The sequence below is a fragment of the Myotis myotis genome, unplaced genomic scaffold, assembly GCF_014108235.1.
Source record: "Myotis myotis isolate mMyoMyo1 unplaced genomic scaffold, mMyoMyo1.p scaffold_m19_p_7, whole genome shotgun sequence".
NCBI classification, from domain to species: Eukaryota; Metazoa; Chordata; class Mammalia; order Chiroptera; family Vespertilionidae; genus Myotis; species Myotis myotis.
The window spans coordinates 56,270,162-56,293,227 of NW_023416379.1; the positions used below are offsets into that span (position 1 = coordinate 56,270,162).

The 23,066-nt window shown below is 38.7% G+C and overlaps 1 protein-coding gene and 1 pseudogene across 10 annotated transcripts in view; one reads left to right on the forward strand and one right to left on the reverse strand.

The window, feature by feature from the left end:
• CEP162 (centrosomal protein 162) overlaps window positions 1–23,066 on the forward strand; it is a 74,186-nt gene that overhangs the window by 11,094 nt on the left and 40,026 nt on the right. For 6 of the 10 annotated variants that reach the window (XR_004968835.1, XM_036317322.1, XM_036317325.1 and 3 more), the window contains 7 exons: window positions 347–411; window positions 2,847–2,965; window positions 6,877–6,907; window positions 8,835–8,951; window positions 16,501–16,692; window positions 17,270–17,351; window positions 22,020–22,299. Coding sequence is in view for 9 of the 10 variants with exons in the window: in XM_036317322.1 (XP_036173215.1) it covers window positions 347–411; window positions 2,847–2,965; window positions 6,877–6,907; window positions 8,835–8,951; window positions 16,501–16,692; window positions 17,270–17,351; window positions 22,020–22,299 (886 nt within the window). In the remaining variant the exon portion in view is untranslated. The remainder of the gene's footprint in view (window positions 1–346; window positions 412–2,846; window positions 2,966–6,876; window positions 6,908–8,834; window positions 8,952–16,500; window positions 16,693–17,269; window positions 17,352–22,019; window positions 22,300–23,066) is intronic. The other 4 variants (XM_036317324.1, XM_036317329.1, XM_036317331.1 and 1 more) reach the window with 4 other exon arrangements.
• LOC118660187 lies at window positions 3,264–4,006 on the reverse strand (annotated as a pseudogene).

The window sequence follows — 23,066 nt, forward strand, 5'->3', positions numbered from 1 at the left end:
TTTTTTCCTGGCCTCCTTGTAGACTTCAGTGGTTCTCATAACTTGTCAAGTCCTAATCTTTAGTGTAAAAAGGACATCTGGAGTCTGAGACATGTAAATGCACAAATTTATGTATAGAGTTAAAAATTATGGCATGTTTTCCTTTGTATTATTTTGTCAGCTACAATTAAGCTGTAAGGAAATGTTATTTTCAAAATGTTTTGCTTATAGCTCCCAAGTTTTTTGCTTTTGATAGAACTTGAGAAGAAATACATAATATTAGAGGTTTTAAAAAATATACACGAAGGATTTCATGGAAATGTATTATTAACATGTAATACTAAATTAAATAAATATTTTTTTCTAGTAATCAAGCTAATATAGAACTAACTGAAGATAAACATGAGAATGAGTCAAAACTTGAACTGGCAGGTAATTTCATTGGTTTAAAATTTACAGTATTTGAAAAGATAATATAGCTTTTAATAAAGATATTGGTAAGAAAAAAATAATTAAAGAGAAATCATATTGTCTTGGAAAGAGCTTCAAACAGGTAGAGCGAATTGCTTGTGTTGTAACCTGAGCCACCAGGAAGTTGTTAAAAGTCCACCACTGCCTTATTTGTTGGGAGTGGGCTGTGGACCAGTTGGGAAGACAGAAAAAAGGAGTTTTGTGCTAGTAGCAGGGAAACCTGTGGAGCCAAGACAAATACCTTTAAAGCTTGATTGTGGCAGTACATCTTTTTCCATCTACTGACTTTTAATGTATCTGTGTTTTAAAATGATTTTCTTATAGATACCATATAGCTGGGTTTTGCTTTTTTTATCCAATCTGACAATCTCTGACTTTTAATTCAAGTGTTTTTACACTTTATAAAAATATATTTCTTGGATTGATTATTTACTGTATTGCTATTTGTTTTTGTATCTTTCCATCTTTTTTTTTATTTGGTTTATTTGTGTTTTTTTTGTCTTGCATTTTGTTGGATTGAGTATTTATAGTATTCCATTATCCCTTCTTTTGGCTGGTTATACCTCTTTTTGCTGTATTTTTTGTCTTAATTGCCCTAAGATTCACAATATGCAGCTTTATCTTATTAGAGTCTACTTTCAAACAATATTTTACAATTGCTGACAGTTCTATAGCTGATAGTAGTAGAACTAGGTAGTGAGTCCAAGACTACTGGCTCCTGGTTGCGCTCTTAAGTGTTATATTACTTGCACTGTTTCTTATACTACCTGTTTGTAATCCCATAAATACTACATTCCCTTCCATTGATTGGAAGTAGTTCCCAAATCCCAAGTAGTTGTCTAAGTTCATTGTCTCCCCCCTCCTTGTACATCATCTCTTTTTAAACAAGTTTAATCTCTTAGGCTACTTAAAATTTAGTGCTTCCTACCTAGAATATTAGAATCTTCATCATTTTCATATTGGTCCTAGAACCTAGAACAATGTCTAATACAAAGTAATTTCTCAATAACTGAATTTAATTGTGTCTACTGATATTTAAAAATCCCACTGTTTTTTCTCAAATGGTGGAGAAACAAAGGTGAGCTTCTCAACTTCGAAATATAGATGCTAACCAGGTAACCTAGCTTATCTGTCTAGGTTATAATACCATGCTGTTCCAACCTCATATTCCTTATGAACTAAAGTAGAAATGTTTCTGTAGGCAGATCTCAGTGGAAGCATCTCTATTTAATTTCCAAGCCCTCTCAAGTTTATTCCCACACTTCTATTTATAGCTACATTTAAGTTGTCTCCTCCTTTCTAAAAGAAGACTGAAGGACAGTCTTTCCAAAAGCAGATTCTAGTACCTCATGCAGTCTTTCTCCCATCAGGCCATCCTGTTTCTGAATGTGATCTATCTTTTGAACTACAAGTAAGATTGCATTTTCTTCTAGAATGGTTGATTCTACCCTGTAAAGGTTATTACGCTTTACAGCCTGTAGGTCTCAGTCAATTCTTCATAAGAGCTATAAACAAGTTACAAATTGTTGAATAGATCCTGGCCAAATCATCCCTGCCTTGTCTTCTCAATAAATAGTCTGATGGAATCATGTTAACATGGACACACCCTTCCCATCTGCTGCAAAGTCATTGAGATATAATTTGGACTTTTAGCTGAGAAGTGCCCAGTCTTGGGAAACAGTGAAGGTCATATAGGCCAATATTTCCTCAGGGAAGTATCAGAGATAGACCTCTCATGAGTAGCATTTAAAGCTTATAGTAGAGATACCTACAGATACCAAAAAAATCAATCAACTTAAAAAATGAATAGCCCTAGCCTGTGTGGCTTAGTTGGTTGCACATAGTCCCATGCACCAATCCAAGCAGGGCACATGCCTGGGTTGTGGGTTCGATCCCTGGTAGGGGGCACATAGTTGCCAGCTGATCGATGTTTCTCATATCGATGTTTCGCTTTCTCCCCCTTCCTCTCTCGAAAATCAATTTAAAAGACACTTTTTTTAAAAAAAAGCAAAAGCCATGCTTTTATGAGTCAACATTTTACAAAAGTGCTGGCTTTTATAAGTAAGCAATTTGAGATTTTTGTCTTTAAAAAACAAATATTAAAATTTGTTTTAAAGATGATATAAAATCTTGGGTAGCTCTACATACTTTTAGTCAGTTAACACTATCAAAGATTAAAAATTAAAGTACTTGAAAGGACAAAAAATGGAATAAAATTAAGACAGTCTTAAAAATTGAATTATTAAATCTTTGCAAAAAAAATCTGTTAATTTATATTTATGTCAATATTTCAATAAATTATTCTTATGTGGAATTCTTCCTTTTGAAATCAGTCATTTCCTGGAAATTGATTTTTTTTATGTGATCCTTATATTTTTTAAAATTTTTTTCTTCAGAAAATTACAGTGATGATTTTGAAGATGAGGAGGATATTGATGGACCTTTGACTACTAAAGATGAAGAGACAAATTCCAAAGAAAATTCCAAATCAGAAAAAATAAGTGCACCCAAACAGGTACATATCAATTATCTATTTGACAATTTTGAAACTTCAAAATTTATAACTTCATAATTTATCACTTTAGCTGTTATTATTTGGAGAGTTCGAAATATGGAGTTCTTTATAGTCTTTTTTGTTTGTTTGTTTTTTGTTTCTTTGTTATTACATGATTCTACCAGTTAAATCTTTAATAAAATTCCATCAAAGATTATGTCATATTATATGCCATGATTAGCTTTCTACAAACAACTTTGCTTTCTGTGTATGAATCAGTGTCAATGAAATAAAAAATAAAACTATACTAGGCAAAGAACTTTATTAACCTGTTTCAAACTTTATTCCCAAGCTTCTTCAGCTTAATTAGCTGCAAAGAATGATTTATGTATAAGCAAAAACTGAAAAGAGCTGCAATATCCAGGGGCGTTGGGCTAAAAAATATTAGAGATCTAGATTTTATCAGATCCATAAACAAAATTTGAAAAAGCAGTCATAATAGAAAATACCAGCTCCCAGAAACTTCTTTAAGTTTATCTTCTTCAGAAGTTGACTCAATTCAGTTTGCTTCATTCTTGGAAGCCTCGTCAAAATTCTCCACAAGATCTGGAACTTCATCATCCTCATCCTCTCCAGTAGCAATGGCGCGTTTCCATCCACAGATTGTTTGGGCAGAGCTTCAGCCAGTCTCCTTAAACTAGTCAGACTGCCTGCACCGAGCTGGTTTGAGAGGCTAATAGCACTTCTGTCAGCGGCTTTGTCTCAGCACGGCCTGTAATGGTGAGAGTGTTCGCTGCCGGAGATGCCTGAACTTTCGGGTTGTTAAAGTGGATCACTGTTCCTTGGTTTGTAAACATATTTACCTCTTCAGTATCAGAGATACTGCTTACCCCTAACTTCTTTAAGGAGAACTGGAGTTTTTTTTTTATCATCTGCTGTATCGTGTGCTGTGAACCACCTTCTTTCTACGAGCAGTTCCTTTCCCACCAATGTGCACTTGTGCCTGCAGTTTGGCAAGTTTCTCTTGGTTCATGATAGTTTCTTTCATCTTGTTGGAGAGGAAACGGGCTGAGTGGGGGACTAAGGCTGAGTGGGGGCTTTAGGGCAGACCAGCTGAGAAGAAGCACACACACGCAGGGATGCAAGATCAGTTCTTTATAGTCTTTGCTTATTGTTGTAAAGTTATAGGTCTCTTAACATACAGACATTTCCTTAACTCAGGATGTCAGTGTGGTGTAAATCTTAATGAAATATCATGGCAGTTGGTAATATTCTTAAGGGTATCTTTTGGAAAGTAATTTCCTTAACTTAAGCTTTAGAAGTTGAAAACTTAATTAAAATCTCAAGTCAAATTTTAAGCAGACATAATAAATTACACTTTTCTTTGGTAGGTCTTGTCCTTGTGAATACAATAAATACCCCTCCTTAGGATTTATGCTAGTAGTAACATTAGTGTCTGCGATCATAAATTATTCTCTTCACATTCAACATTGCTGTACTCTGTCTCATTTTTCAGTTTTTAACCTAGTTAAGGGTACTGCAGCATATTGCCTATCTGATACAACTTATCCTTGAACTATCTAATAGTAACCAGTAGGACAATTATTATTATGTTGGTCTTACACAGTCTCTTTTGGGACTACGTGTTAGGACTAGATGTTTTGAACATGTGTGAAGCCATAAACTATCTAAAAAGAAGTAAGGAACACTTTTAGGTATTAATAAATATTATTTTCTTAAGAAAATTATCTTACTCTAACCTAGTAATTTGCCTTTGAGTGTCTGTATCATGTAACTTGGGTGGAAAAACCCAGGTGACCTTAGAAATACCCCCAAATTAAAGAGATCTGATGAGTATCCTTAGAAATGTAATGGGGTTTATACTTGGAATATGGCAATTATAATATTTTATGAAAAATAAATAGATCAGTAGAAGGCACATCAGTAGTGGTGTGCTATATTAAGGAAGGATAGCCTGCATTAAAATGTGTTAACCTAAATGTGGAAACCTAGGAGAGAGTTGCCTGGGTAAGGATCAAAATAGGAAGGTGCCCTAACCAGTTTGGCTCAGTGGATAGAGCGTCGTCGGCCTGCGGACTCAAGGGTCCCAGGTTCAATTCCGGTCAGGGACATGTACCTTGGTTGTGGGCACATACCCAGTGGGGAGTGTACAGGAGGCAGCTGATCAATGTTTCTCTTATCGATGTTTTGAACACTCTGTCCCTCTCCCTTCATCTCTGTAAAAAATCAATAAAATGTATTTTAAAAAAATAGGAAGGTAATAAAGCTCTGTTATAATAAGACTAGAGGCCCAGTGCACAAATTCATACACTGGTGGGGTTTGGCCAGCCCGCCCTGAGGGGGGCTGATTGGGGCGGGCCTGTGGGGGGTAGAGGCTGTGAGCGGTTGGCTGGCAGGCCCTGTCCACAATGGGGGTGGGGGGGGCGGAGCAGGCCAGGGGGAGGGGCTGTGAGAGGTTAGGGGGGCCCATAAGGCCCCAATGGGGCTGGTTGGTTGCTGCAGTGCCCATCATAGTGACTGGTTGTTCTGGTTGTTCCATCATTGCAGTTGCTTGGCTTTTATCTATACTAATAAAAGCGTAATATGCTAATAAGACCAGACGTCCTTCTGGACAGCCTTCTGGATGAAGCCGGGGCTGCAAGGGAAGCCCCAGTCCTGGGTGCCTGTCGGCTGCCAGAGGAAAGCCTGGATCCCGGGTTTCTGCTGGTGGCTGGAAGGAAGCCTGGGTTCTAGGTGCCAGAGAGAAGCCGGTGCCGGCAGCCCGGGGGAAGGACGGCCTACTCTTGCATGAATTTTGTGCATCAGGCCTCTAGTATATATAGATAATCCTACATACTGCCTATCTAAGTGGAGAATATAGGTGACACTAATTAGAAAACTTATTCTAAGGGATCCTATAATATTGATGAATTTCAATTATGTTACCATTTGGTGGCCTACCTTTTTGAAAATTTTCTCTCAAAATGTAGATGAAACCATGAGTACAAGTTATATTTAATCATTAATTCTTAACAATAAGGGGGAAATGCTGATGTTATATTAGAAAGAATCTTATATGAGGTATTCATGTTATCCTGGAGTTAAAAAAAGAATTTCTGAGCAAAGTGGATGAGCAGAGGGCATCTCGATACTTTAAACAAGGCTTTTATAAATTAACTAGAGGCCCGGTGCACAAAAATTTGTGCACTGGCGGGGGAGGGGGAGTGGGGGGGGTGACCCTCAGCTCCACTTGTGCTCTCTCACAGTCTGGGAAACCTCAGGAGATAACCACCTGCTGGCTTAGGCCCACTCCCCAGGTGGCAGATGGCAGTCCCAATCCCTCGGTGCCTGCCCCGCCTCCCCAGGTCGCGCACATGGAAGGGCCGATCCAGGGCTTGGGGCGCCACCCCGGGTCGGGTCGCGCACGGGACGCCCCGGGCAGGTCGTACACGGGATGTCCAGGTGGGCTGGCTGATCGCTACTGCCCTGCCCCGCCGCCCTGGGTCGGGTCGCACACAGGATGCCTGGGCGGGCCGGCCAATTGCTGCTGCCCTGCCCGGCTGCCCCGGGATGGTGCTGTCCCGCCCTGCCTGCAGTATGCAAATTAGCTGCCGTTTTTGTTGGTGGTTAATTTGCATATTGTGCTGATTAGCCAATGGGAGGCGTAGTGAAGGTACAGTCAATTACCATGTTTATCTATTAGATAGGATTACTGGTAATTGCCAAGATTCTGAAGAAACTTCTGTAAGTTCTCGAATAGCTACACTCCCTAGAATTATCATTTGACTGAAGGTGATAAACCTAGAAAGAATATTTCCTGATCTTTTCATAATGGAGTAGAGCGCTGGCTTTCAAATTTTGTTACTATTTCCATTATCATTTTACATAACGCTGGTTTTAAATGATACAATTCTTTTCTACCTTTAATTTAGGAAGAAGAGAAAACTGGCATGCTGGCCAATGGTAAATATTGTGTATACTTACATTTTAGTCGGCAAAAAATTGTTCAGCATTTCATCTAAATAATTCTGAATAAACCACTATTTGTACTTATGTTTTTTTTAAATATATTTTATTGATTTTTTACAGAGAGGAAGGGAGAGGGATAGAGAGTTAGAAATATCGATAAGAGAGAAACATCGATCAGCTGCCTCCTGCACACTCCCCAATGGGGATGTGCCCGCAACCAAGGTACATGCCCTTCACTGGAATTGAACCCGGGACCCTTGAGTCCACAGGCCGTCGCTCTATCCACTGAGCCAAACCAGTCATGGCTGTACTTGTTTTTTAATATCTCCAATGAATTAACGTTCACAGATTGTCTCAATAATATGTCTCTTCTCCCTATCTTGAATCCTTGTTATATTTAAGAAAATTTCTTTTTTATAAAAGCCCAGGACTGGATAGCTTCATTGCTATATTCTACCAAATGTTCAAAGAATCAATACCAATTTTTTTAAAATCTTTCAAAGAACAGGAAGGAATACGTTGAAATTCATTTTATGACACCGAGATCACCTTGATACCAAAATCAGAGAAACATCATGAAAAGAAAATATTTCCATTTAAAATTACATTCAAAAGAATAAAACACTTAAGAATAAATTTAACCAAGGAAGTAACAAATATGTACACTGAAAACTACAAAATATCGAAGAACTTGAAGCAGACACAGTAAATGGAAATTTATTACATGTACATGATTAGAAGAATTCGTATTGTTTTAATGTCCACACTACCCAAAATAAACTACAAATAGAGTACATTCCCTATCAAAATTCCAATGACATTTTTCAAAAACAATCTTAAAATTCATATGGGACCACAAAAGATCCAAATAGCCAACTCAGTCTTGCGAAAGAACAAAAGTGGAGGAATCACATGTCCTTCTATTTAACATTTCAGACTGTTAAAGAGCTGTAGTAATCAGAACAGCATGCTATTAGTATTAAAAACACACATAAGTCAATTGAACAGGATAGAGTGTCCAGAAATAGACCTAAGTATAAATGGTCAATTTTTGACCAAGAATACACAGGAAAGAATAGTCGCTCCAATAAATGGCATTTGGAAAACGGCCACATACAGAAGATAAAACTGGACCCCTATCCACAACATGTACAAAAATCAATGTGAAATGGATTAAATACTTAAATAATAATACATATTTAGCCTTGTAAAAAAAAAGTAAATTCTGCCATTTGAATAACATGGATGAACATGGAGGACATTTAGTTAAGTGAAGTAAGGCAGACACAGAAACACAAATACTACATGATCTCATATGTGGAATCTAAAAATGCCAAAATCATAGGGAGGATAGAATAATGGTTACCAGGTGCTGGAAGAGCAGGATATAGGAAGATGTTGGATAAGGGGTGCAAAGTTTTAGTTAATGCAAGATAAAAAGTTCAAGAGATTAGTGTGTAACTGTAGTTAACAGTAGTGTATTATGTACTTGAAATTTGCTAAGAGGGGAGATCTCAAGTGTTCTCACCACATATAACAGCTAAATAGCTATTCAAGGTGGTGGATGTTAATTTGCTTCCTTGCGGTAAATATTTCATAAAGTATAAATATATCACATTGTCAAGTGTCAGGTATACCTCAACAAAGTTGGGGTATTTTATTTTTCTCAGGCCCTTTACCTTCCTCATATAAATGTACATTAGGCCTGTATGTAAGCATAGGTATGTATGTTAATGTAAACTTACTCTTTTATACATAAGGAGAAAACCATGCTTGCTTATAATAGATACCTGATTATATATATTCTTTATGTGTAAATATCTTTGTTTTTATATGGACTGCCTATGATTAAAATACTTTCTTAAAGGCACCATGCAAATTTCTTTATTTTCCTAATAACTTTTTTTGTATATTGTTCCAGTGGTGCTGCTTGATTCATTCGATTCTGTTGCAGAGGTCAACCTTGATGAACAAGATAAAGCAACTACTATGCCAAAGGTTCTGCCCGAAATAACTGACAATGAAATGACAGGAACAGGTAAAAATGTTTGAAAACTCAGTATTTTCTAAATGTGTAATATTTTATGACTAATTGACTTCATTTATACATAATACATAATAACTATATAATAACTGTCTATATATATAAAAGCATAAGTGACCATTACGACCGAATGACCAGAACGACCAGTCGACCAGTCGCTATAACGTGCACGACCACCAGGGGACAGACGCTCAATGCAGGAGCGGCCCCCTGGTGGTCAGGGCACTCCCACAGCCAACCTTCCCTGGCCCCTCACCCCCCAACTGGACAACTTCCCAGGGTCTGTCTACCTCTCCCCTGGCTGGCTGGCCTGCTGATAGGCCTCTATCACCAGCCAGTTCGAGGGACCCCTACCCATGCATGAATTCGTGCACCAAGCCTCTACTATTGACAATAAAATTTTAAATCTCATATTTTCTACCATATTTAACAACTTCAGTAATCTGAACTTGTTAATGGTGACACCTAATGCTAGACAGCCAAATAAAATATGTTTTTAAGTAAATGCTTATTAATAAGTGAGTGCTGTTCATACAATGTGTAGCACAGTGAGTAAATACTAACTTTTTTGTCCCTGTCCAGGGTATTCAGTTAAATTTGCCATGTATAGGAGAAATAAAACTTCAGTGTTATTGTGATTTTCTATAGTTGCCTTTGTGTAGGAAAAAGCTGGATCACATCCCAAAATTTTGAGATGCCTAGGACCATCTAGACTTAAGTTTGGAAAGATCTTTAGGACATTGTCTTTGTAAACTTGTTTAAAGCAGTGGAATCCTATCTATCTCCAAATGAAATCTTATGTATACTCTATGTAGATAAAAATGGTATTTTGTCAGTATAAACATAAATGTTTACATTTATAACATTTACAAGTAAAGATAAAACAAAATGCTCCTTTGAAACTTTTGAAATCGTAAGTTTATAGATATTTGTTATATTTTCATATCACCATCAGACTTAATATGTTAGTATATTTTGTTTTTGTTGTATAATGCAAAAATATTCTTGACTTACTATATAAATAGTTACAAATGGGAACTTTTTAATCAGCTTGCTTTTCAAGACTCAGTTGACCAGTATGGTCAAGTAAACCAATCTAAACACTTGGAAAACAAGAGCAATAGAATTGATAAATCACTAACCCAACTCCAAATATCTACTTGAATTTTATTTTTAATTCTTTTCTTCCTTAATAGAAATATAGTACATCTATAAGAAAGTATAATATACCTACTAGTATAACATCCTATATAATAAAAGCCTAATATGCTAAGTGTCCTGTTGACTGGTTGGCCATTCAACCAATCAAAGCGTAATACGCTAATGATATGCTAAGGCTGCTCAACCGCTCGCTATGATGTACACTGACCACCAGGGAGCAGACACTCCGTCCAGTAGGTTAGCTTGCTGCTGGGGTCTAGCCAATTGGGACTGAGTGAGATGGGCCAGACATGCCGTGGAGCCCTCCCACGGTCCCTCCCCGGCCCCAGTCATGCGTCAGTGGGGTCCCGCGGCCTGGCCTGCATTCCCTCGCAATCCGGCACCCCTCAGGGGAATGTTAGAGAGCCAGTTTTGGCCCGATCCCACAGGGCAGGCTGAGGGACCCCACTGGTGCATGAATTCGTGCACTGGGCCTCTAGTGTGTCATAATAGTGCAACTTAATGAATTTTCAAATACTGAAACACCCATGTAATCAGCAACCAGATCATGACCCAAACTACAAAGTCTACTCAGACTTCTTTTTTTCTAGTCACTGTTAAGAGTCACCACTATTTTACTTGTTTCAACCATTTCCATTTTAAAATATATAAAAGTCAAAAACTACAATAGAATTTTCCCATCAAGACAAGTTACTCATTTACTTGTTAATACCTGAGTATTCTGCTATGACAAAAGCATGTTCCTCAGTCTTACTGCTGTTTATTTAAGTTCATTTCACTTATGTGTTGTGATAGTAGATCCACTTGCAGAGTTTTCAGTAAGAAGACATGAATTCTTTTAAAAGACCAGTGTAGAGCTATAGTTTTTCTAATCAGTGATACATTATAGGGCAGTGATGGCGAAACTTTTGAGCTCGGCATGTCAGCATTTTGAAAAACCCTAACTTAACTCTGGTGCCATGTCACATATAGAAATTTTTTTGATATTTGCAACCATAGTAAAACAAAGATTTATATTTTTGATATTTATTTTATATATTTAAATGCCATTTAACAAAAATCAACCAAAAAAATGAGTTCGCGCGTCACCTCTGACACGCGTGTCATAGGTTCGCCATCACTGTTATAGGGTCATGTATGTACAGTATGGCCAGAAAAACTTTGTTCTAAGATATGCATGAAAACAAAGCAAGAGGCAAAGTTCTGACTCTGATGGTCTTCAAAGTACTACAGTTACATAAGTGGCACATTTGAGTGTTTAGATTAGCTTCCTGTACAATTTTTTAAGTTTTAAAGCACATTTAAAAATGAAATTTCAACCAAACATCTGTGGAACATATGATTTTCCCTGAAATACCATGATTTTATAAAATACAGTATGAAAACCACTGCTGTAGGTTATTAAAAAAAAAACCTCAAAAATAAAAAAAATGTATTGCTAAAAGTAAAAATTCTTTTGAGATGATCCAAGCAGTTATATAAAGCTGTAGTTTTTTGGTATTATTTCTCTTTTTTAAAAATATATTTTATTGATATTTTACAGTAAGAAAGGGAGAGGGATAGAGAGTTAGAAACATCGATGAGAGAGAAACATCGATCAGCTGCCTCCTGCACACCCCCTGTGGGGGATGTGCCTGCAACCAAGGTGCATGCCCTTGACTGGAATCAAACCTGGGACCCTTCAGTCCGCAGGCTGACACTCTATCCACTGAGCCAAACCAGTTAGGGCTTTGGTATTATTTCTTAAGTATTCTAGTCTCTGAAATATTTTGATGAGTCAGTTTCTGAAATATAGTAGAGTATGACTTTATTGTCATGTACCCTTTGATTCTTATTCTCATCCTTGCCAATTATCTCCTGGTTGACACTGGACAATTAATGCTTCTAAGCCTGTTTTTCTTTAAAATTAGGCCTTGTGATGGTCAGCTGTAATAACGTATGTTGCATAGTACATTGTTAAGATTCAACAAGTAATAGCAACTCAGTGGTTGTTATCATTATTATAATTTATATCCACTGTTGGTTAATAGTACAAGTTATAATAAAGAACCTGAAAGCATTATAGTATAAATCGGATTAGCTGTGAGATATTGAATTTACCTGGTACTTCAGAAATACACTTGAAATCTTCAAATCAGTATCTGAACTTGGGTTAAGAACTGAAAAGATCAGTGGAGTTTCTGTTTTTGTTTGTTTGTTTTTACCATGATTCTTTTAGGATTAAGCAGGCTCAGATTAGGTGCAGCATTGTCAAAGATCATCTTTTTAAAATAACATTGATGTAATTCTTGTGCTTTATTGAAAAAAATGTTGATATCTATAAAAATGAGTTTTTCCTAACACCAGGCCAGTTCTAGCCTTCCATTTGTTTTCATTTGTCCCTCAGGCAGTACCGTTTTGTGCTATGGCTGCATGACCGGAGCAGTCACAAGGTGACAGTATTGCTCCACAATCTGACGCTTGCCTCTGTAACTCAGCGTTTAACCTGTCTCAACTTTCTTAAGTGGAAAAATACAAGCTTTTTGTGTAAAAATATATAATAATAATAATATTTAAAATAAGCGACATAGAATACTCTCTTTTTAATGTAAAAGGCAGACTGGTCATGCCTTTTTTCATAAAGGGCATGAAAAAAGTTAACTTGTATGACTCAGATATTTTAATATCACTTGGGTAAAGTTAGAGGAGAAAAGTATCCCTCCCTGCTGTTTCCTGAGCAGCACCTTATACCTCTCTATCCTCTACTTTTAATTTGTAACTTTTAGGTCATTTGTTTTTCTGCATGTTTGCTCTACTGTTGCTTTAAAGCCTTGAACTTCTTTCTGACACCTCCCACCTGATAAATTAGGTATAAGCATTCAGTACTGCCGTGCTACTTACCATTGGGGTCATTTCTTTTACATATATCAGCAGATACTTAACTACTCAGGATATTTTTGTAGAGGAGAAAAGAAGCACCTGTGCCTTTTTTCCTTTCTTCATAAAGATTAATTTTCTCCTTCAGTCATGCTACTCAGTGTAACATGGTTAGGGGAAGAGTTAGGTTTACTTAACAGGCAAGATCTTTTTCCTCAAGTCCTATTTAAAAATCTCTGCCTCTTGCCACTTAACTGTTCACAGTTCTGCTCTAAGTATCTCTCCTTTTTGTTTTTAATTTTTAAAAATATATTTTTATTGATTTCAGAGAGGAAGGGTGAGGGAGAGAGAGAGAGAGAGAAATATCAATGATGAGAGAGAATCATTGATCGGCTGCCTCCTGCACGTCCCCTACTGGGGATGAAGCCTGCAACCCAGGCATGTGCCCTAGATTGGAATCGAACCCAGGACTCTTTAGTTCGCAGGATTCACTGAGCCAAGCCAGCTAGGGCTGTTTTTAATTTCTTAAAGCAAATCTATTACTTATTGGGGGCATGCTTCATCCGAACAGCAGTTGTGACCTGAAGCATTAGAAAGATACCCACAGTAAGGCATTCTTACAGTCTTTTGTGTGGCATTTGGATGCCTCTTACATTTAAAGTTAAAAATAGCCCCTTAGAGTTGTATACTATGCAAATTAAAGTTTATATTGAGGAAGATGAGGTTGCATATACCGTTGTATTTTTTTTTTTAAGCACTAATTAATTAATCACGGGTATCAAAAGAAAAGGAGGTGGGTCATCCCATGTCTCTCCTCTTTTTCCACTTTTCTATGATTCTTATTCTTTTCTCTAATTTTTAAAATTCCACTGTTAATAATGAAAGTTACAAAATGTAAGAGAATACTCATAGAAATATTAGACCATTGTTCTCATTAGGTTCTTGGAATTCTTTTTTTCAGAATTTATCAGTTGGGAGAAGGAGGAGAATGGTAACAAGGAAGGAAGAGTGAACAATGACATCATGTTCTATTTCAGATGACTAGGTGATTAGTGATGCCCTTAGCTAAAATAGGAAATACTGGTAGCAAAACAAATTTTACTTGGGAATATATTAAATTCAGTTGGGGATATGTTAGATGTGACTTACTTACAGAACAATCTAAATGTCTTTATTCAGTAAAAAAAATAGGGACAGCACTGGCTGGTGTGGCTCAGTTGGTTGGGTGTCATCCTGTGCACCAAAAGGTTGCCAGTTGGATTACAAGTCAGATTACATGCCTGTGTTGCAGGCTCAATCCCCAGTCAGGGAATGCAGGAGGCAGCTGATCAGTGTTTCACTCTCACATTGATGTTTCTCTCTCCCTCTCCTTTTCTCTCTTTCTGAAAATCAAAAAAACCTTTTTTAAAAAAGGATAACACAGATATGAGCATCATGAGCGTATATGTAATAGATGAAGCTAAGGGTTTTGATGAAAGTTAGGCATAAAGGAAGGAGAGAAGGAAGGTAGTTTGAAAAAGAAGGCTAAAGATAGAGCCCTGAGATGAGCCATCTATAATCTAATCTAATAAAAGACAAACATGCAAATTGACTGTACCTTAAGCCATGCCCATCAGCCAATCAGAGCGACTATATGCAAATTAACCCAACCAAGATGGCGGCCAGCAGCCATGGAGTTGGAGCAAGCAGGAGGCTTGGTTGCTCCAGTGATGGAGGAAGCTAAGCTTCCCGCCTGCCGCAGCCGGCTCTGAGCTCCACTGAAGGCAGCAAAGTTTCAATTATAGAAGGTAAACAAATCCCAGAATAAAAAAAAAAAAGGAGAGGCTGGGAGCTTCCATTGCCAGGGGACTTGGCCATCCTGAAAACAGCACTCAGCCCCTCGCCCAGACTGGCCAGGCACCCCAGTGGGGACCCCCCACCCTAAAGGGGGTATGACCAGCCTGCAAACAGCCATCAGCCCCTCACCCAGACTGGCCAGGCACCCCAGTGGGGACCCCCAACCTGAAGGGGGTGTGACCAGCCTGCAAACAGCCATCAGCCCCTCACCAGGCTGGCCAGGCACCCCAGCAGGACCACCACCCTGATCCAGGACACCCTTCAGGGCAAACCAGCTGGCCCCCACCTGTGCACCAGGCCTCTTTCCTATATAATAAAAGGGTAATATGCAAACTGACCCTAACAGCAGAAAGACTGGGAATGACTGGTCACTATGACACACACTGACCACCAGGGGGCAGACACTCAATGCAGGAGCTGCCCCCTGGTGGTCAGTGTGCTCCCACAGGGGGAGCTCTGCTCAGCCACAAGCCAGGCTGATGGCTGCCAGCACAGCAGTGGTGGTGGGAACCTCTCCCGCCTCCTCAGCAGCACTAAGGATGTCAGACTGCAGCTTAGGCCTGGTCCCTGCTGGCAAGTGGACATCCCCCAAGGGCTCCCGGGCTGCCAGAGGGATGTCTGATTGCCAGCTTAGGCCCAGTCCCCCCAGGGAGCGAGCCTAAGCCAGCAGGTGGTCATCCCCCAAGTGGTCCCAGACTGCAAGAGGGCACAGCCTGGGCTGAGGGACCCCCCACCCCCGAGTGCACAAATTTTTGTGCACCAGGCCTCTAGTAATCTATAATAATAAAAGGGGTTATTTGCTAATTCGACCGGATTTCATTCCGGACATCCTTCTGGACGAAGCCAGGGCCGAGGGAAGCTGCCCAGGTTCCGGGTGCCTGCTGGCGGGGCTGGAGCAAAGCCACCTGGGTCGCGGTGCCTGCCGGCGGCTGGAGGAGGGAATCCCGGGTCCCAGGTGCTGGAGGGAACCTGGTGCCTGCAGTTGGGGGAGAAGGAAGGCCTACTCTTACATGAATTTTTGTGTATCGGGCCTCTAATTTTACCTTAAAAGATGGAAAAGTAGCCATTAAAGTGATGGGATGAACAAGGAGAAGGGATGCAGGACAGATCCCAGGAAAAGGACAGTGTCAGATGTCTCACGGAGTTGAGAACTAAAGATGACCGGATTTGGCCATTAGGAAATTGTTTTTCATTATAGCAGCTTTTGCAGGAAGTTGGCACACACTGAATTGCAAACACCCATGTAATTGCAAAGTTAGAAGAGTGAATTTCAGTTGAAGAAATGCAGACTACTGCTTGGTGACACAGGAAAGCTAAAAGAGTGGTATTGATAAGGGAGAGACAAAATCCTGAGATGATTGGACCACTTTAGGAAATTTAGGAATAGTTTTATTCAACTATTTTGAATTAAGGGTAGTGGGAAGAGAGGGCAGTTAACTAGTGGAGTCAGATTTTATAGTTACCATGTCAGGACACATCTCAACTTTCTGAAGAGTTATTGAGCCTGCTGTGATTTATACTGGTAGGCCATTACCTATATATTACCTAATTTTGTACTTACTAGTAACTCTGTAATGTCATTGTTGTCCTATGCCTTGTTCACCATTCTTCACAGATTAAGGGATGACATTAGTATTACATATTTCTCATGTTTTGTGGATTATACTGGAGATTACATTCATTTTAACAGGTGTTTCTTATGGACAAAGCAATAGTGATATTGAAGCTCTTCATCAGGCTTATTGTCATATAGCCCATTCCTTGGGAAATTCTGATGAACAAAGAATTGAGATTGCCGCCATGGAAAATGTCAAGAACTCAGAGAAAGGTCATCCTCAAGAAAGTGAAGAGTCCTCCAAAAACATTTCTACTACGGAATCTGGTAAAAGCTTATTTAAGATCCTCTCTGAACAGTTTCCAATTTAGTGTAATTTAGACACAATTTGCTGTAATGATTATTTCTCAATCTCTGGATTTATTTAAAGGGTTTGTTCAAATGAAATCTGGAAATCAGTGATTTAACTGTAAAGTTAGAGCTGAACATGGGATAAAATTTCAGTTTCCTTTCTAATCTGCTTTGACCAAATTACAAAATTACTGAATTGTTTTCACATTTTTTAATCTTTTCCATGAACATATACTAAAGTTATTTTTTAAATAGAGAACAGTAGGGGTCAACTAAATACATATTTAGCAAATAAAAGTGTTTGTGGCTCTACCCAGATACATATATTTGAGACTTGTATGCCTATGCATTAAATATATAGTTATATATATTTCAAATAATAACTATCAACGGAAGTTGTCTTGGTACAAGGAAGTTTACAATGGGTTTCTTGTATGAGTCATTTTGTTAACTATATCAATCAGAGAAAAAGTAATTTTGTTGGTATGATACATAAAATGAAGCAAATGACCTAACATTTTTGGTTGCTATTTTAACTTTTTTCCCCTCTTAGATCTGCCCACAGTAGAGGAGCTGATGAAAACTATCAAAATAGATTCCTTTGGGATCAGTGGTTTGGATTTACAACCTATAAGGTATGTGTTTTTTTCATTGGATTGTGCAAGTTATTTGATTGGTTATTGTTTTGTCCCTGGAAAATTGTGGAATCATTTGTTCTACATTATCATTCCTAGTGAATGATTAAAGTGTAACTTGGATGTATCTACCTATGAGCCACTACTCTCTTCTTTTTACTCAATTAGGTCATCAAAATTCTCCTAGTGCTAAAATAAGAAAATAATAGATAAATGCCATTATGTAGTCTTAAAGCTTTTTACTGAAAAATATAATCTCTTCAGCTTTAAATAGCTCAGGGACAGTTGATTTTGAATGAAGGGATGGAAAATGAATGTTATTCTGTATACTAGAGGCCCGGTGCACGAAATTCGTGCAGGGTGGGGGTTCCCCTCAGCCCAGTCTGCACCCTCTCCAGTCCGATACTGCTGGCTCCTAACTGCTCACTTGCCTACCTGGTTGCCCCTAACTGCCCCTCCCTGCCAGCTTGATCACCCCTCACTGCCTCTGTGTGCCGGCCTGATTGCCCCTAACTGCCCCCCCTGCCGGCCTGGTCATCCCCAAATGCACCCCCTCACACTGGCCTGGTCGTCTCTTACTGCCCCCACTGCTGGCCTCGTCACCCCCAACTGCGCCCCTCTGCTGTCCTGGTCGCCCCTAACTGCCCCCCCACCCCTGCTGGCCTAGTTGCCCCATGCAGCCTACTTGTTTAGTCGTTTGTTTGTCCCTCACTAACCCCCCTGCCAGCCTGGTCACCCCACGCAGCCTGCTTGTGAGGGCATGAGGGTCAATTTGCATATTACCTCTTTATTATATAGGATGAGTTATAGATTTTTCTTGTTTATAAGCCAGTTAGTTTTGTAATTAGGACTGGTCATCCTTCCAGAGGATGAGTTTGGGCACAAGAGAAGTGGACTTGGAGAAAATGCTCCAGCTCTGATACAGAATAGCACATCACAATAACCTCATCATGAAACAGCTTTGCATTTGTGTATCACTTGCAGTGGTTCTCAACCTGTGGGTCGTGACCCTTTTGGTGGTCGAACGACCCTTTCACAGGGGTCACCTAAGACCATCCTGCATATCAGATATTTACATTACGATTCATAACAGTAACAATATTACAGTTATGAAGTAGCAATGAAAATAATTTTATGGTTGGGTCACAACATGAGGAACTGTATTTAAAGGGCCAGAAGGTTGAGAACCACTGACTTAGAGTGTCAGATTCATTATCTCATGTGGTTTTAATTTTTTTTAAATATATTTTTATTGATTTCAGAGAGGAAAGAAGAGAGAGAGAGATAGAAACATCAATGATGAGAGAGAATCATTGATTGGCTGCCTCCTGCACGACCCCCACCGGGGATTGAGCCACAACCTGAGCATGTGCCCTTGACCAGAATCGAACCTGGGACCCTTCAGTCCGCAGGCCAACGCTCTATCCACCAAGCCAAACTGGTTAGGGCCTCATGGGGTTTTATAAGAAGTAGGACAGGCATCCTTAATCCCCATCATTCAAGTGATGAGACTACAATAAAGTCACTTCAGTCATGGAGCTCTCACAACAACTGGATGATGATGATGATGATGATGATGATGATGATGATAACAATAACATCCAGCATTTTTGTCATATATTCACTGTGGACCAAGTACTATGCAAAATTCTTTACATACACTATTTTATTTAATCTTAGAGCAACTCCATGAAGTTTATTCCATTATTATCTTCATTTCACAAGTAAGAACAATAAGCCTTAAAGGATACACAGGAAGTCCACGTGTTTAACCACTTACATGATCAGATCTGTGATGTCCACGAAATATGTCTGAAAAGTCTGTCATCCATTCATTCATGTTTTAATAGACACATTTGGAGCCCCTTGTAATGGAAATCCACTTGCAGTGATTTCTTGGCCTTGTTTCTACATTTATACTAGTTGAGCAAAAATGATACAGTGAAACTTACACTAAAACCCATCTACTTGCATGCTAAGTCTAGTATTCTTCCACTGATTTTCAGTGCTACTTATTTTTATAAGACATATTGTGCTTACTCACCAGTACCGTTTGGGGATATGTTAGTGTTACTGAAGAGATTTTCTGTATCTTGTGTCTTTGTTGGCATTTTAGTAATGTGAATTCTAAAATATAGGTTATTACATTTGTGTTTAAAAGTCAAAGACAAGTATATTTACCTTAAAGGCATAATAATGGTAGAAATGTTAGTAGTATAAACTTTAGTACACATATCCAAAAATTCTTTAGTAAACTCTAGGGTACATAATCCTAGTTGCTATAACAGATAATCCTTGAAATTTTTTAGCTTAGCATCATCAGAGTTTATTTCTCGCTCACATCATAATCTCATGAGTGTCAGTGGGAGTGGGGTCAGAGTGGGACTCTGCTACACACAGTCATTTAGGGACTCAGGCCTCTTCTGTCATAAACACATGGTTTTACAGTTATCATGGCCTCATCCAACCAGTTGATAAGGAAAGAAAAAGAATGGTGTCGCATACTTTTATGCCTCAACACAAAAGTATTCCACTGCTTTCGCTCACATTCTATTGATAAGACCTAGCATATTTAGCTAACAAGATCCAAGAGGGCTGGGAAATGCGATTTGCTTGTATACCCAGAGAGAAAAATAAATGAGCTTGATAGGCATCTAGGCAGAATCAACCAGAATATATCCTTCCAATAGCCAAATTTCTATTTCACTCTTCTTCATACACAGACCCACTTAACTCTCTCCCATAGCAGGCAGCTCAGAGTCCCATTCAGGACTGTATCCCTCAAAAAGGCCAGGATTTCCAGGTAAAGTGTAGTCCTTTCCATCAAGTTTGAATGTGGCTCCTGATTGTCTAATAACCAGTGATTTAAAAAGGCAAGTTATAACTGCCTCACTCCTACCATTGATATATATAATGGTGAATTGCAACAAGTACTCCCATTCAGAAAGGAAAATACAGTAATCATTAGCAAATTGAAATCCACTGGAGAGACCTTTTGAAGACACCACCCCCAACCCTGCACGTATGCACGCACACACACCTTTCAAATGGGGATTTTCCTTAATTAGGCCATTTTCCATCATTCTGCTCTTAATGAAGAACTACCATCTATACTATTAAAAGGGTAATATGCTAATTAGGGCAGACGTCTTCTGGATGACCTTCCGGACAAAGCCGCAGTGGCTGTGAGGGCTGAGGCTCAGGAAGCCTCAGGTGACTGCGAAGGGCCCAGGCTCAGGCCGACAGTGGCTGCAGCAGTGGGGTAATGGGGGCAGCGCCTTCCCCTGATCCACCAGGTCACCTCCTGCAGAGGGAGGCCAGACTGTGGCTTAGGCCTGGAGCCAAGACAGAGGTGGTTAGGGGTGATCAGGCTGTCTGGGGAGCAAGTTAGGGTTGATCAGGCCAGTAGGGGGGCAAGGTAGGGGCAATCAGGACCGCAGGCAGAGGCAGTTAGGGGTAATCAGGCAGGCAGGCAGAGGGGTTAGGAGCTAGCAGTCCCTAAGCCAGACGGTGGTCATCCTCCGAGGGGTCCCACACTGCAAGAGGGCATAGGCCGGGCTGAGGGACCCCCCCTGAGTGCACAAATTTTTGTGCACCGGGCCTCTAGTCTATAATAATAAAAGTGTAATATGCTAATTAGACCAGACAGCCGAACGACCTTCTGGACGACCTTCCAGGTGAAGCTGGGGCTGGGAGGGCTGAGGCAGCCACAGCGGTTGTGAAGGCCAAGGCAAGCCGTCGTGGCTGTGAGGGCTGAGAGGCAAGCTGCCGCGATTGCAAGGGCCAAGCCCCTTGCACAGATTTTGTGCATCCGGCCTCTAGTCCTATATTATAAAAGCATAATATGCAAATTGGCCAAACAGTGGAATGACTGGTTGCTATGACGTGCACTGACCACCAGAGTGCAAATGCTCAACGCAGGAGCTGCCCCCTGGTGGTCAGTGTGCTCCCACAGGGGGAGCGCTGCTCAGCCAGAAGCTAAGCTCACAATATCCATATTCTTGGAGTCCCCATAATATGCTGATCTTTAACAACATTTAGAAATTTCAAGGGATATTTTCCGTATTTTTTAAATCTAATGGTCTGAAATATCAGATTGCATTTAACTGTTTTAAACCACAGAAATGACTTTATTTCAAAATCCTCGTGACTTTGTTTTACTTTAAAAATTTTCCTATACTGTGATGAAATGTATGCCTTTAAATATTTATATTCTATATCTCATTGGCATAAATTATGATTACTTCTTTAGTTTCTTCTAGACATATATAAAATGCTTTTTCTGCCACAAATTCATGTTGAAATTATAAGGTATAGGTAAACGATATATTATAAAAAGTTCATATTTTATTTTTTCTTATACAAAAGCAATCTTAGTCTTGTTTGGCTTTGCTTTCCTTTGAAATAGGCCTCAGAGTCATTCATGTATTCCCTTATACTGCCTTAACATTATTATTTGAAATTCAAAACTATTATACGATACTATGTGAGTATGCCCTATTGACCAGAATTGTAAATAATGTATTTAATATTAATTATCTAATTTGAATAATTATGCATATTAAATGTGTGTGTATATAAATATATAAATAGTGTGTGTGTATTAATAAAACTGATATTTGAGGAGTCATAGAGTATGTGTGCTCTGTGTCCTGTTTTGTTTTACAGCTATAAAAAACAGGCTGACAGTAAAGAAACTGAAGTCATAAGTCCCTTACCCTTTAAGATGAAGCCAAATGTGTCTCAAGAGCCACAAAATGTGAACCAATTATTTAACAAAAATGAAGAGAATGTGGTTTTACAAAAGACAACAAATGAAAGTATAGAAAATTGCTGCCCAAGAGTAAATACTACAGAAGAATGTATAGATAAAATGTACCTTGACATTTTGCGGAAAAAAATATCTGTTGCTCCTTCAGTGTTACCTCAGGAAGACAAAATAAAGAAAGTAAGTGTTTATAATTTAAATTAATTTGACATATTGATAAATGAAGTTATATAAAATTATATAAGTGTTCTTGATACATAAGTACTTATTAAGTTTGTGGGATTGATTACTTACCAACCTCCACATAGATCCTGGATATTTGTGAGCAATATTTATTACAACAGCCTGCAGTCCCCAAATTCAAAGTACCTCTAAGGCATTAGCTTTCTTTTAAAGGCCATCCTTTGATTAATTTTTTGTGTGTTTTTTTTGTTTGTTTTTTTTTTTTTTTTTTTTTTTTAGTAAGCATAGTTCAGTATTTGAGTAGCATAATAAAATAAAGTTTATTCATCATTTTAGTGCTTTTCATTCAATCTTTCCAGTAGTCTGTTCTGCAAAAGTAGGTTAAGTTGGCATTTCATATCAATGCTATCAGAAACCTTTGAGAAACTTGTATATCATTGTTCCTTTTTCCTGTGTCCTTGATTTACTCTGATTTACAGTTTCATGATCCCAGTATTTTATTTTGTAATTTGGAATTATGTGTTTATCATAAACTATCTCCCATTTTGTGTGTAGAATTAGGCAGTGTATTAAATTTTTTTTTTTTATCTTGAGAAATCTGGAGGAAAAAGTAAATAAAATTTGCCATTTCAAAATATCTTCTTCTCATCCCCCTCTGTGTTAATTCTCATAATTACACATATTGCTTTCTGGCAGGCTTATTTCGTATTATTTTGCTTTGTTTTACTCCCAACTTTAAAGATGTGCTGCAAAATACTAAAATT